General features: G+C 49.1%; 2 protein-coding genes and 1 long non-coding RNA gene across 3 annotated transcripts; 1 reads left to right on the forward strand and 2 right to left on the reverse strand.

Moving 5' to 3' along the window:
* Nucleotides 1-152: 152 nt before the first annotated feature.
* Nucleotides 153-4,466, reverse strand: SF3B4 (splicing factor 3b subunit 4). The gene is made up of 6 exons (XM_045896751.2): nt 4,308-4,466; nt 3,740-3,868; nt 2,941-3,483; nt 2,408-2,614; nt 755-928; nt 153-565 (listed from the first exon to the last, which is right to left on the reverse strand). The coding sequence occupies exons 1-6, from the start codon at nt 4,339-4,341 to the stop codon at nt 378-380; spliced, it is 1,275 nt and encodes a 424-aa protein (XP_045752707.1). The 5' UTR covers nt 4,342-4,466; the 3' UTR covers nt 153-377.
* A 761-nt stretch (nt 4,467-5,227) lies between these two features.
* MTMR11 (myotubularin related protein 11) lies at nt 5,228-13,222 on the reverse strand. Its single transcript, XM_045896749.3, is given in 18 exon segments — nt 5,228-5,767; nt 5,769-5,903; nt 6,443-6,736; nt 7,379-7,561; nt 7,816-7,989; nt 8,280-8,446; nt 9,004-9,074; nt 9,320-9,386; nt 9,852-9,976; nt 10,062-10,150; nt 10,300-10,387; nt 10,641-10,776; nt 10,908-10,986; nt 11,479-11,621; nt 11,803-11,863; nt 12,061-12,182; nt 12,640-12,730; nt 13,088-13,222. Coding segments are annotated over 18 exon segments (2,133 nt in total). The 5' UTR covers nt 13,154-13,222; the 3' UTR covers nt 5,228-5,725.
* On the forward strand, nt 5,548-10,904 carry LOC129046434 (uncharacterized). Its single transcript, XR_010410735.1, has 3 exons — nt 5,548-5,675; nt 7,730-8,011; nt 9,934-10,904. It is a non-coding gene; the product is annotated as an uncharacterized LOC129046434 (long non-coding RNA).
* Nucleotides 13,223-14,469: the final 1,247 nt, after the last annotated feature.

Consider the following 14,469-nt stretch of genomic DNA (forward strand, 5'->3'; position numbering starts at 1 on the left):
CTCTCTCTGTCAAATAAATGAAAAAATCTTAAAAAAAAAAATGCAATTAAGCATCCTCACTCCTACCTTACCATTCCTCTCCCAACATACTGACCTCTCTCTTCCTAGAGAAAAGAGAGAAGTTACTCTGCCAGGGAAAACAACACGAAGAATAAACAAGGAGTTTAGTTTTATTTTCTCTGTGCATTTGTAAAACACTTAGGACCAACACAGAAAAAAAATAAAACCTCCTGTGAAAAACATTACACTTAAGGGAAAAAAAAAAAAGGCCTGAGAGGGATTAGTGCCTTAGCCATAGGGAGCTACAGCAACTCTGATTGGTCCAAGGAATTGAAAAGATATTGGGAAGATAGAACAGGAGGCAAGAGAAGAAGAAATTACTGAGGAAGAGGGCCTCGAAGTGGGCCACGAGGGGGAACTGGAGGCCGGGGGGTGGGCCGGGGTGGAGGGAGGGGCCCCCGCTGGTAGCCATAGGGTGGGGGTCGTGGAGGCCCAGTGTATCCATGAGGAGGCATCAGTGGAGGAGGTCCACGCATCCCATGTGGAGGCATAGGACCTGGGTGACCTGCACAAAGAAAAAGAAATCAGTCAAGGCAAGAAATAGGAAGTGCTGATGTTGGGCGAATGTATGGAGAACACCGACAGGGAGACCATGAGCAGAAATGGAAATAAAGGGCAGGGGACAGGGCTGTGACAAAGGAAGCTGCAAGACTATGATACTCGAGGATGAGGAAGGTGGCTAGAGCCTACTTACCCATGGGAGATCCAAATGGAGGCCCTCGAGGGGGCATGCCCATTGGAGGAGGTCCAGGATGAGGCATTCCAGGTGGCGGTCGGGGTGGTGGCTGCCCCCCAGAGCCTGGGGGCCCAGCATGGGGGTGTCCTAAGCCATGAGGGCCATGGTGGGCCAGCTGCATCTGAGACATCCCTGTGAGAACAAAACAAACACAAAGAGAAAGGAGACAAAAGGAATACAGAGAGCAAAGAAAATGGAGAAAAGAAGAGAACAAAATTGAGAAAGAAGTGACATCAGAAGTATGGAAAATAAGGCTGGTACAAAGTGCCTTTATCCTCAACCCCATTCCAAGGGTACAAACAAATCAACTACCTCCCCCAATCAACTGCTCACCCACTTCACTTGCTCCTTCCATGATTTAAACGCTATAACAGTGCTGCAGAAATATGTAACAGATGGAGTGATTATTCCACTGACAGGATGTGGGAAGGTAGCAGAGACACTGAGTAAAGATCTAATTCTAAAGAATGAGTAAGAATTTTTCAAGTGGACAAGAGAGTGGACTAGAACACCCCAGGCAGGAAACATTAGCATGTGCAAATCACAGGGGCATCAAATAGCATAGTATGTTCAGGGAAAACCAGTAACTCAGAAATAAAGAGCAGCATGTAGTCATGGGAGTAACTGGCAGGCAACGATCCTGAAAAGCCTAGAATGCTATGGTGACAAGTTTGACTCTGTAGGTGAAAGGGAGCAACAGAAGAATTTCGAGCAAGGGTGTGTGAACATCTGTGTTTTAGAAAAATGACTCTGTGCAAGTGGATCAAAAACAGGGAAACTGGAGTCAAAATGTTAGGAAATTACTACAATAAACTAGGTGTGAAATAATGAGTCTGAGGGGGCCTGAACTAGGGCACTGGCAGTGGGGGCCAATGCCAGAAATATTAATAAGACTTGGTATCTAGAGTGGGGTGATAGCAAGTTGTTAAAAATAGTTCCCAGATTTCTGAATTAAGCATCTGAAAACAAAAATACTAGAGGAAGAATTGGTTTGAAGGAAAGGCTAGAAAAGTGGAGCTGTCCATCAGGCAGCAGGATTAAGGGTCATGGACCAGACACACATATCTAGGAGGCATCAGTGTACAAGTCATGGAACTATGCAGAAAAGAGAACCAAATACAAAAACCTAACTACATGGAGAGGGGGAAAGGACGCCTATTAAGGTGGCTAAGATTAATGAATCAGACCTAGATGAAGAATCCAGAAAAACCAAGGGACAAGATTTTCAAAAAGGATGACATGCCCAGTTTCAGGTACACCAAAGGGCAAACCAGATAAGGAATGGAAACACCCCCTAGATTTGACAATTAGGTTACTGCTTTGGGAGAGAAGTCAGAGGACAGAAATGATGTAAAAGTTAAAGGGAAAAAACAGCAAGCACAGTAATACTCTTTGGATAAACTTACACAAGAAATGGAGACAGGGTGGTAGTTGTTAAAGTAAACAGACAGCAGTATTTTGTGTTTGTTTTTATAAACTAACGTCTGAAGAAAAGTAGAGCTCTGGGACTATCCATTATTATTATTGCTGAGGGACACGGGCAACACCATAAGTGGCAATAGAGCTCCTCCACCAGGCTCATCCCTCCCTTCCCCAGCAAAGAACACCCACCTGGATGGGGCATCCCACCCGGTGGGAATGGGTGAGGATGTGAGTGTCCATGTCCAGGATGTCCAGCCCCTGGGGTTCCTGCTGATGGTGGGCCATGTCCTCCAGCCCCAGGAGGCATAGGTGGTGGGGGCATGGCTGGGGGTATCCCAGGTGGAAGGGCTCCAGGAGGCGGCACTGGGGGTGGGAAGGACCCAGGAGGAGGCATGCCTACAGAGGAAATGGAAGAAGAGTTAATGATAGTAAGGAGAGAATGTCTTTAGAGAAGCCTGTTCAGTCTGGCCTCTTCAGGCAAGATAAGCTCCCTTCCCTTCCTCCCAGCTCTCTAAAGTCAGAAGCAATACTAGACAACTCTGAACAACTTCAGCCTCCTCAAGTCAACGACTTTCTTCCCCACCACAACTGTCGTACCTCACTCCTTTTCTCATCACCTACTGACTCCACGTCCCCCTTTATCCAGTTCTTTATCCTTCCTCCTGCCCCACCCCCACCACACCCCAAACCCAAGACAAAAATATTTTGAATAAAAGCTTTACCTGGTGGAGGAAGCCCGGACCCCAATGATGATACCACAGGATTGGGAGCTGAGGGTGGAGGGGGTGCATCTGCAAACAGCTGATGAGGGCGGTCTGCCTGGGAGAGTGGGTTCTGGGCTGCCAGAAGTCGTTCAGCTGCTGAGCCATGGCGCTCACCCTTGGAGTCCTTCTTGAAGGCATAGGACACAGTGATAGGGCGGTTACAGAGATACTGCCCATTCATGGCCTCAATAGCTGCATCCGAAGCATCAAAGGAAGCGAAATTAATAAAGGCATAACCTTTGGAGTTGCCTGTGTCAGGGTCCCGCATAATCTTCGGGGTTTGTAAGATGACCCCAAAGGCGCTGAAAGTATCATAAAGCAGCTTCTCATCAATCTCCGGATCTAGATTGCCAATGAAAATGTTGGCCCCCACGTCCAGATTCTTGTTGTGAGCTGATGCTTTGTTCACCCGTATTGGTTTCCCATAGAGTTTGATCATGTTCATGATCTTAATGGCATAGTCAGCATCTTCCTCACTCAAGAATTCCACAAAGCCATAGCCTGGGAAGCAGAAGAGTGGAGATTAACAACTTAAGTGATTCAAAACTGGGTATAACTCATTCACCTTCCAAAACACAAAGAACATGAAATAACAACCTCACTTCAACTGAGAATGGTTCCAGAAGCAAACTGTGAGCTACGCTTAAAAGGAAGAACCTGCAAGTGATTCATTCCAAACAGCTACGAAAACTGCTGGAATCCTCCAGGCACAGTTTGTCCCCCCAATACGTAAACACACCTCTTGTCATATACTCACCTTGGTGCTGACCTGTGACTCTATCCTTTGGCATGTGGGTGTTGACTACTGGCCCTGCCTGGAGAAATAGCTCCCACAGCAATGGTTCGCTAACCTTCTCGTCCAGGCCCCCGACGTAGACAGTGGCATCTGGAGGATAGGAGCAGGAGATTGGGGCAGGGATGAGATAATGACAGGAAACAAGGAGGTGACAGGCGGGGAAATGGGAGTGGGGATGGGGTATACGAGCAAATGGGAAAAAAAAGAAAGTTAAGCCCTTACACCTCTTTCCAGAACTAGAGAACCTTAAGTCTAACCGAAGGTTTTGCTGCAAATTCTCTGTCAACTGCTTTGTTTCTGGTTTTTGTTTGCTCGTTTGTTTTTTTGAATGACAAGGCAGAGGGGATTGGGCAGAGCATCACACCTACAGGCCTCAGCCTGCACCCGGCCACCCCGCCCCCAGCAGGCACGGCAGCCGGTCTCCCGCCCTCCGGGGGAATCGGATCTCTAGACCCGGCGAAAACACTGCTGGCCCTAGTCGAGGCCTCCCAGCTCCCCTGGGCCCATTCCGGGTTCCCCCTCCAATCACCCTGGTTCCGCTCGGAGATCGGCCCGGCCGCCATGGCGAAAGAGCTCCCGCCGTCTCCAGGCAGCGATCCCGCCCTCTGACCGCAGTCACTACTTCCACTTCCGGGGCGAAGGCTGTCGTGAGGGTGGTGGGCGGGCCCGTGGCGGGGGAGGAGCCGGAAGTGGCCGCGGCCATCTTAGAAACTGTGGAGAAGACGTGATTCGTGGGACCCGCTTCTCCGGCTTATGGTCCTGTGCGGAGTTGCCGTTGCGAGCGATCAAAGCGAGGAAGGCAGAATGGAAATTCCCAGACCTTCTTAAGGCAGTGCTAGGCGTTAAAGGATCACAGTGCTCCCAAAAATGTAAATTCGGGAGCTAAAAGAACAAAACTTGACTTTTTAAAAATATTTTGTTGGCCAACGATCCTTATTTTGTTCCCCGGATAAGGGTGTGCTGAGGAAGCCTCCCCCCCCATCCTAAGGATTCGCCTGTCTTAGGTCACGGAGGGAGCCGTCACCTTGGCCCGCCGCCTGTGGGCAGCTGCGGCCTCGGCCCCACCCTGGGCTTGAGGCGTTTCGTTTTTCCTCAAGGGAGAGGTTTGCGGAACGTCTGAGCTGGGGTGACGTCCAAGCTCACCTAGTCCTATTGCATGGGGGGTGATGGAAACCTGAGGCCCAGAGACGAAGTGTGACCAAAGCCGAGGGGTGGTTGACGTTGGAGTCCAGAGGCCTCAGTTTCAACCGCCAGAACACCCCAGGCCCAGCAACAATGTCTTGGTATGCTCTTCGCCCCATCTTCTCTAAAAAGTTGCGTGTGGACTTGGCCTGACCTAGCCCCATATTTCCTTAACAGTAAAATGGTGGGTCCCATCCTCTTCCGGTTCATACCCATCAATTTCTTAACCTAGGATCTTTTATTCAGACACAAGAGATAACGCCAGCACCGTGTATAAATACTGTTTTTTAATGAACTCCTTAAATAGAAATGATACTACAAAATATACAATTGGCAGAGACAGGGTGCCTCCCATACCCACTGCATACCCATAGAAAACTAAAGGGAAGAAACAAACTGGAATTACAGAAGCAGCCAGAGGAGGTGAGAATGAGTTCTGTAGGCCATCTTGTTAGAACTGATGAACAACATCTCTCGTCTCACAATTTAACAGCTGGATATCCAAAGGGATAGAATTGCCCTGAAAAAAACCAAAGGTAATCGTATTCTGGATTGCTTTTGTTTCTTAATTCCTGAAATCCTAAGAAACCTATCTCGAAGAACGGAACTGGACAGGGCAACTAGGAGAAGGTTAGCACCACCCATCTGCAACGGAAAGCCAGGTCAGTGAGCTTGTTGAGGGCTGGAGTGTCAAAAGCTGAGACAGCAAGAACAGGTAAGAAAAATTGGAGGATTAAAAAGAACCCTCCCTCACCCCAGATCACCCTATGCCGTGCCCATAAAAAAGACAGCGATTTCAACGGGATTGGGAGACAATGGTATTTGGATCTCTTTTCTTGGAATGATCCTCAGGAGATATTCTTGGTGTCCATTTCCTTAAAAGCTCCTGAAGTTGGGATAGCTCATCCTGGAGGCCAGAGACTGTGGGAGCTGAGAGGCCTTTCTGGGGAGGGGGTGAAGAAAGGCAGAGAGGAGTATTATTACAGCTCTAGCTCCCTGTTTCTGAGAGCTGTCCATTACTTCTGGTATCTTTTTAAATTATTATTACTATTATAATTGACATACAATATCCTGTTAGTTTCAGGTGCACATCCTAGTGTTTTTTTATACTTTTATAAAATTTTATAAAATTATACTTTTATACAATTTTATACAAAAAAGTTGATCTTTGTATACCTTACAAAGTGATCCCCATGAGAAGTCTAGTTCCCATCACCTCTGGCATCTTTAATTCTCTTTCCTCCTCCCAACTATGCCCTAGGTTCTACTTGATCTGAACCATAAGCAGTCTTTCCCATACATACACACACACTCCCAAACTTATCCACTCTGATACCAACAGGAATGGTAGTTCACTCCTCAGTCCCCCCAGCCCCTTGCTTTTACAGCACCTAAAAACATCTGGTTTCTCCCAGAACATTTGGCTTAGCAGTCAAGCCCCTTCTCCCACTCCCTATCCCTATCCCTGTCTTCCCTCCTTACCTGGACCTCAGGCCTTCCCCTCAGGTAGCAGCGTCTCCACAGCCTGATCTGGGGTCCCAGATACCCAGGCAGCAGCAACCCTGGGGGTAAAGGGCAAGCTCCCCAGTGTGAGGGGAGCCCCCACTCCTGATCAGCCAGACTTTCAGAGGAGATAGCAGGTCGAGGGAGCCAACGAGAAGAGACTGCCAGCAGGGAGGGACTGTCCCGCCAAGGACAGAGCTGATTCAGGGGCATCAGAGCCCCTCTGGAGAAGAGCCACACAGAACTGGGGGGTCCAGGAACCATGAAGTTTGGCTAAAGGGAAAAGAGAAATCAACTGGCAACCTAGAAACCAGATGACCCCACTTTCACAAAACTGCGTCAGGAAGGAATGTCTACCTGCCACCTACTCACTGCATTAGTGATCAAACTATAGGACTCCCCCTGAGAACTCTTTCTCTACTCCTCATTAGGTTTCAAACTAGGCCTCAGGTCTGATTCAATTTTAGGGAAACTTATAAAATGTGTATAAGAAAGGGGTTGCCTAGGTGGCTCAGTCAGTTAAGCATCCAACTCTTGATTTCAGCTCAGGTCATGATCTCAGGGTTGTGAGATCCAGACCCACATCGGGCTCTGCGCTCGCTCAATGGGGGTCTGCGTGAGATTCTCTCTCCCCCGCCCCAAACCGACATTCACATGCTCTCTTTCTCTAAAATAAGTAATAAGTCTTAAAAAAAAAAAATGTGTGTAAGAGAAAAACTAATAAAGATGAGGACAATCCTCTGTGCTATTCTAGGATTTCTGCCTTCCTGGGGACAGTCAGAGACTCTAAGTGACAGCTACAGAAGTGTGGGGCAGTTTTCCCTGGGGAACTCAAGACACCGTGTCTTTCTACTTCTCCCTCTCTAATAGAATGAGCCTGTGAGAAAGTCAAAGGAACTTAGGAAGACACCTCACCTGCTGTCTAGGGAGCCAGGAATCTGGGCAGTGTTCCGGGTCATAGCCAGGGTTATGGAATTGTAGTATCTGTTCACTGCTGTAGCGTAAATCCCAGTCCCAGACAGACAGCTGTGGGTTAACAGAGTTCCCAGCAGGGAGTTGGGAGTACCCTGCGGTATAGATTTGTGTATAGCAGTTGAACTGGACAGAGGAAACAAGAAAAACGGTGGTTAAACAAACAAAAAAGTAATCCTTTTCCCAAGTCTGGAGAAAAATTGTGAAAAGCTCACCTCTTCCTCTGGGAATCAGATGTAGGGTGAAAATCCAGTCATGCGAATGAGCACCAACCTCCCCCTTTCCCACCCACAGACCTCACTTTCCATAAATCAACACTAAACTTCAGAGGGTATTTCTCAAGGAGAAGAAAAGGCAGCTCAGAAATGGAAGTCACTGACCTGTCCACTCTGCTTTCCACGTTCCCACGGAGTATCTCTCAAGAATGTGAGAGTGTCAGGAACCCTGGCACTGTCATGAAGAGCAAGAAGGAAAAACTCTGAGAATTCAAACTCAGCTGGAAACTGCTGGAGGAGCTGCCAGACACAATCAAGGAAGAGGAGAAACACTGGAGCCTGAGAAGAGGCAAAGTGAGAGGTTAGAAGGCACCTAAAGGGGGAGGATGACAAAATGATGGGGGACAAGGGACACAGCCAACAGGGCCACTAAGGTCAGGGAATGGAAATCTGGATTGAGGGTAGTAGGGGGTTGTGGTGCCTCATTCATCTAGGTCTCCCTTCAAACCTAACCTAATCTCAGGATCCTTCTAACCCAATTTTACTTCCAGTGGATTATACTATATAGTTTTCTCATCCCCTTACATCTTTAGTAATCTTCCCCCAATACCCTCCCCAAATGATCTTACCTCTTCACTGGCTCCAGTTACCCCAAGTCGGGTCAGGAAGGGATGTCCAGCTGCCACCCACTCTCGCTGCACTAGTGATTGGAAGCCAAGCAGTGTTCGGGCTTCAGGGGCTGAAAGCAGCTGGACGAGTGAAGAGAGGAGGCCATTGAAATCACGATCACCGCGCTCTGGGTGACAAAGAGGGAGAAGGGACAAAGAAGGAGGGGCCAAGAAACTAGGGCAGAAGAAAATGGGAAAAGGAAACGTGGCAAGAAGAAGAGAGGGACACAGAGGAGAAAAGTTTTGGTTAGGTAGGATTGAGAGGGCAAATAGAAGTGAAAAGAAAATAAAGACCTTGAATGATTCAGTTCACAGACTCCACCTGGATAGAAATACCCAGCTTCACGTGTAGGAGGCAGAATCATAAATCTCAACCCAGCTTCCACACTGTTCTTCCCACTCCAACCCAGTCACCATCTATTGATGGAAGGATGGGAACAGAAGGCGAAGAACCCTGCTGTTAGGGACCACAAGCTTTGGTAACACTACAGCTAGTAGTACTACTACTACTACTGGGAGGCAGGGGTAGCACTGAAGGATGAGTGGGGCCCATGGGTAGTTCCTAGTTATAGGAGAGGAGGATCCTAGTACTAGACGGGGACAAGGAAGATTTATAGATCTTCCTCCCAGTTGGGTGGGTAAAGGAAAAAGGAAGGAATGGAGTAGGTTAACCCAAGAAACTCACCTTGGAGTACTACAGAGCGAACCCTGGATGTCACTAAGACTGAGATGTCACTGGCCTTTCGAAGACAAGACCTGAGGGGGCAGATGAGGAAGAGGAGAGGAGAATGATAAGCCTGGAAGAAGGGAGTAATGGGTCATGGAATGGAAAAGAGGCAGACTCCAAAGTTCTGCCCATTCTCCTTCTAAGGATCAGCAAATAAGAGTCTTCTTGGGAAACCAAAGAGAAGAGTTAATGGAAGGCTATTTAGGAATTCAAGTTAACAGAAGGTTGGGGAGGGTTGAATTATATAAATCATAGCTAGAAAATGAGGGAGTACCTGACATAATCCAACCATCGTGTTCCTTCCAGGGCTGAGAGCCATTTCTCCTCGGCTGCAGATGAATCTGAGAGAGAGTAGAGGGGTCAGAAGGACAAAGAGATCAGGAGAACTCAGGATTCGTGATTCAGGGTCTGCAGCCTGAGGGTTAAGAATAAGTTGGGTAGTGGTTACCCAGGACTGGGGATAGAAATGAACAGTAACCGTAAATGGTCATGAGGTTACTACAATTATAATTGCAGTGACAGTTGTTAACCTTGTAAATGTAATAAAATTCACTGAACACTTAAGATGGGTGAAGGGTGGATTTTATGGTATGTAAATTATATCTCAATAAAGCTGTTTAAAAAAAAAAAAGAATACACTGGGGACAGGAAGACAGGAAATCAGTGAGTCTGTGGGAGATGGGAGTTGAACAGAAAACTGTGGATCTTTGGCCTGAAGGGTTAGTCATACTGTAACAGGCAAAAGGGTAAACCAGGTTAGGGTCAGCAGACCTAGGGGTGGGAGTAGGGGTCAGAGGTTATCTCACCAGGCAGGCAGAGGGCCCTCAGCTTCAAGTGGGCAAGTTGGACATCTGTAAGATTAGGCAGCTCATCCACAGTTTCCACCAGGACAACATCTGAATGCCCAGCCTGGAGCATCGACTCCACTGCTCTGGAGGGGAAGAAGTCACAAGGTAAGGGAACAAGTCTGTCCTGAACCTCCAACCCTTGAGTCTACTCATCAAACCTCCCCTCACCTGATATCCTCCTTGTTAGGGTCGCTGGCTGTATAGAAGCCACCACAGCGGAGAAGATCACTGCCCCCAGGGTGATGCCAGGACAGGCGCTTTGGATGGTGGGAGGTTAGGATCACCGTGGGGGAACCTGCTAGCCCCACCCTATCCTGCCCCCACCCTGATCTCCCTCTGCAATGACCCCCCCTGACCTCCCATAACCATCTAATCCCCAATCATCACCCCTGGCCCCCACACTGACCGGTCCACGGCCCTGATGGAAGTGGCCAAATGCTCTCCTGACCTCACTGTCCAAAGTTCGCTTAGGGACCCAGAAGTAACGGGGGAGGCTGTGAAATTGAGAGTTAACAGTCACAGCTTGGCTCAGTGAACTCATTACAATGCAGACCTGTCATTACAAGGAAGTCGCTTGGGAGGGGATTATTTCAAGGGACCTCAGGTTTAGAGATCTAGGCAGTAAGGGGGATAGCTTTGTGGATACCGTAAGAGACTAGAGTTTGTGGGCCGTCCTCGCTTTAGAGGATCTGAGAACTGTGGGAAGATTGGGAGGGCAGCGGGGGTTGGGGTGGACTGAGGGATCACCTGGTGGCTACGTCGAACCTCTCATTGACAGGGCTGACCCTCCAGCCCCCGGCCCCCTGCTTTTTCCGCTCAGTCTCCCAGTCTTCTGATGTCTCCAAGAGGGGAACAGGTGGTTTTCTGGACCCTGAACTCTGGCCTAGGGCAGGAATGAAGCACAGAAAAGAAGGAAGAGGAACCAGAGAGAGCGTCTCAGCTCTACTGTCTTCAGCCAGCCTCTGCTCTTCCAGATTCTTTACCCTTTCCCTACCCTAAAGCACCCTCACTCACCAGCCTTGCTCAGGGATATCCCTGCATACTGTTGGGCTTGACTGCTCTGAGCTCTGGCTCGGACAATGGCCATGGTCACCTGTGGAGGAGAGGGCATCCCAGCCTTTTGGCTTAGACTGAAAAAGTGAAGAGGAGGACATGGGACCCATGTGTTGCTCAACTGCCTTTGCCACCAACAGAGAACAGAGAAGACAGTCCCTAAGGAAGGGAGCTTACACAGGTGGTGGGAACTGGGGTCAGGAGAACATATCCAGAACCACAGAATCACAGAATCACAGAATGTCAATTCTGCGAGGAATCTCTGGAACAATCTCATCCAGCCCTCCCTGTTTCTCAAAGGAAGAAACTTGCCTGCTGTCACACTCCTGATAATCGGCAGTGCCAGGCTAGAATTCAGGCCCCTTACTCTCATTATACTATCCTTTATCCCAGCCTTTTAGCCTCTCCTTGAGGAGAGAAGCAGACAGAAGGATGAGAGGGGTCCTAGGAGATCGGGGAGTAGTAGGAATACCAAGGAAAGGATCCTAAGGCTCTAAGGGGAGGAGTCATCTTTGGGTTGAAGGCCTCTTACCTGAAAGGCCTGAGGCTCTAGTCCTCCAGCCTCAAAAGCAACTCTGAGCAGCCGGAAGTCTCGGCCATGAATGAGAATCTCCTCAGGGGTAAATTTAAGTGGGGACCCTGGACGGAGGAGCTGGACTCTGGACAGGCCACTCACTGAAGGCAAGAGTTAGAAAGCAGTGCAGCCATGGATCAAGGTCCCTCTACAAGGAAGTCTTCCAGCCCATCCCACTCCATCCCTGCTGCCCTCTGAGAATAGAGGAAGGATGAGGAAGGGTGAGCCCCCGGTAAGCCCCTTCACCAACACCTCACACACATTACCCCCCCCCCCACTCACCAGCCTCTAATCGCCCAATGTTGACCAGGACAAAATCATATTCACTGCTCAGGGGAGTCTCCTAGAGGAAGCACACGACTGATGCTAAAGACATCTGAAATCTTGCTCATTGTCCTACCTTGGCAATCCCTAACCTCCCTGGAGATAATCCCGACAACCCCTTAAGCATAACTCTCCCTGTCTCACTTGTCTAAATCCTTCTAGTCTCCCCAATCCATTTCTCACTAACTGTCCTTTCCATTGCCCTCACCATCTCACCTGACTCCGTTGCCATCCACAGGGCTGGAAGGTGACCCTCAAGTTGGTGCAGATCAGAGTTCCAGGCAATTCAGGTTCCAGCCCCTTCCTCACCCCTGGGGCCCATGCTAGGATCTGCTCCCCTACAGGGGAAGGTGGAAAGCCAGGTTATGACTATTCCCAGTGTCACCCACACTGGTATACACCTACTCCTCTGAGAGTGTAGGTGTAGGTGACAGGAGGATGTAAAGAGGGAAGATTAAGATCCTCCCCCAGCTCCACTAGAACAAAAGCTTAGCAGGAGATCATTTGTATTCTTTTACTCTAGAGCTTAGAACAGTGCCTAGCACAGAGTAGGCACTCAAACACCTCTTGAATAAGTAAATGAGAAAAGGAAGTAAGAGAGTCAGGAAAACAGGGACCATCAAGGTCCAGGCTCCTAGCCAGCTCTGGCAGAGAAGAGAGCAAGCCTCAGACAGAAGCACTTTAAGCAAGTAGAGGAATACAGAGGTATCTTTGGTGAGGTTTGAAGCAAAGTTTGAGCAGGATGAAATTTTGGAAGTCTTTGGAGATTGGAAGTATTGGAAGGGAAGTTATTACCTGGAAGGCATCCCAAGGCCAGGTGACTGCCAAGCTGACAACTCCTGGACTCCAGCATCCCAGTCCTCTGGACAGACTTTGGTCCAGAGAGCTGTGAAGGGTGTAGGGTTAATCCCCAGGCCTCTCCAACCCCCGGGTCTGGGATTACCTCAGCAGCCACCATTGGAGGCCTACACTCAGACTCTCAGGGGAAACTGAGATCAGCAGCTGTGGGAGCTTAGGACCCAGTTGGCAGACAGTAAAGGGAGGGGCTGGTTAATGGATAATGAGACAATGAACTTGAGACTGTGAAAAAGACAGACCAAGCTCCATCAAGCGGAGTTGATATGGGGCACACCCTCCTCTTCGAGCTCCTTTCCTAGCCCCTCTTTTATCTTCATATCCTCCTTATTCACACCCTCGGGCCCACGGTGCCCTTCCCTCCCAAGCCCAAGTCTCCTCTCCTTACCCCCATGTCTGGCTCCGCCTTCTGGGGGGCGATGTTGAAACTCTGGCCCCGACCCCCCCACCACATTTCTCTGGCTCCATCCGGGGACGGAGCAGTGAAGGGTGGGAAACTTTGAGGATGCTCAAGCCCCTTAGGGAGAGGCTGAATCTTGTAGTTGAGAAGAGGGAGGTCAGGGAGAGGGGCAGGGGACAGCACCAGGGAAAGGAGCGTTTGAGGTGCACGGAGCACGATTAGGGGTCTTTTGAAAGGTGTGTCCAACCCAGCTAGAGGAGGCTCCTCGGAAACTTCAGTCGACTCTGGAGAGGGCGGGAGAGATGCCCAGCCCCTTAAAGGGGAATACACACAGTTTTGAAAAAGTGGAGGAGCCTGGAAAAGGTGAGGAAAAAATGGGTAACGGGAAAAAAGTACCCAGATTCTTTCCACAATCCCAGATCCTATGCTCTTTCTGTTCACAAGTACTGGAAATTATTTGAGGGAACAGTAATACCGAGTATTAACCCGGAGTAATTTGGGCTCCGTTTTTTCGTCTTCTTAAAGAGGGTGGTGTGGTGGGAGGAATGCAAAAGCAGTTCAGGTTTCCTTGCGGCCTCCCCTGACACACCTGACAAAAGTAGTAGGAAATTGGGCCTCAGGGGATTTTTGCCTGGGGAGGCCCAAGAAATGAGGGAGGGGAGTTAAAAGCATTTTGTACATCGTTCTCCAGAGAGCATGAAACATACTTCATGTGGAGGGTGCCCTGAGAACACTGGGGAGAGAAATTGAAATATCTCTGGGATGCAGACAAGTCAGGTGTTTATGTGCAAGTTCTGGGGGTGGAGGGAGGCCCAAGGAAGAGATCTTACTACTTAATCCGACACACACACACACACACACACACACAACCAGTGGGAAACCAGAGCCCATTCCAGGTACATGACCCCTCCCTCCAACCCAGACACCAGATCTCCAAATTAATGATTCATGTTCAGGACCTTCAAAGCTGAGGGCTGGAAACCTCTATCAGTTCAACAGCCCCATCCCCCACCATCCCCCCTGCAACCTGAGGAGCAGAGCAGAGGTGGGTGGGGAGGACCCTAGGAGGGAAATAAAGGAACTGCAGTTGATGGCACCTGGGTAGGAAGCAAAAGTCTGCATTTAGATGCGAAAAAGACGGGAAATGAAATACAAAATAAGGGTTAATGAGCTGCTGTTTTATTGATTTTGAGTCTGTACAGAGGCAGCAGACCTTAAGTGGGGGCCCCAGTTTTCCAAAGTGACACTCAACTCTCTCCTCCCCTCAGCACACACACCCTTCCGGCCTCGGCTGTAAAAGTTCCCTGTCTTGGCTGATATTGTGGAAATAATGAAGATATTGTGAGACCGGAAGTTAATTTGGAACAAAG

Source organism: Mirounga angustirostris, unplaced genomic scaffold, assembly GCF_029215605.1.
Source record: "Mirounga angustirostris isolate CCGP_5_RB_7025 unplaced genomic scaffold, mMirAng1.0.hap1 SCAF_4, whole genome shotgun sequence".
In the NCBI taxonomy this organism is placed as follows: Eukaryota; Metazoa; Chordata; class Mammalia; order Carnivora; family Phocidae; genus Mirounga; species Mirounga angustirostris.

What these genes read in the sequence shown, in the direction of transcription:
- SF3B4 (XM_045896751.2), bottom strand. Translation starts at nt 4,341, where the DNA reads ATGGCGGCCGGGCCGATCTCCGAGCGGAACCAGG. An exon ending in AGTCACAGGTCAGCACCAAG is followed by an intron (nt 3,484 to 3,739) that starts GTGAGTATATGA and finishes TCTGCTTCCCAG; the next exon opens with GCTATGGCTTTGTGGAATTC. An exon ending in GGGTGGGATGCCCCATCCAG is followed by an intron (nt 929 to 2,407) that starts GTGGGTGTTCTT and finishes TTGTTCTCACAG; the next exon opens with GGATGTCTCAGATGCAGCTG.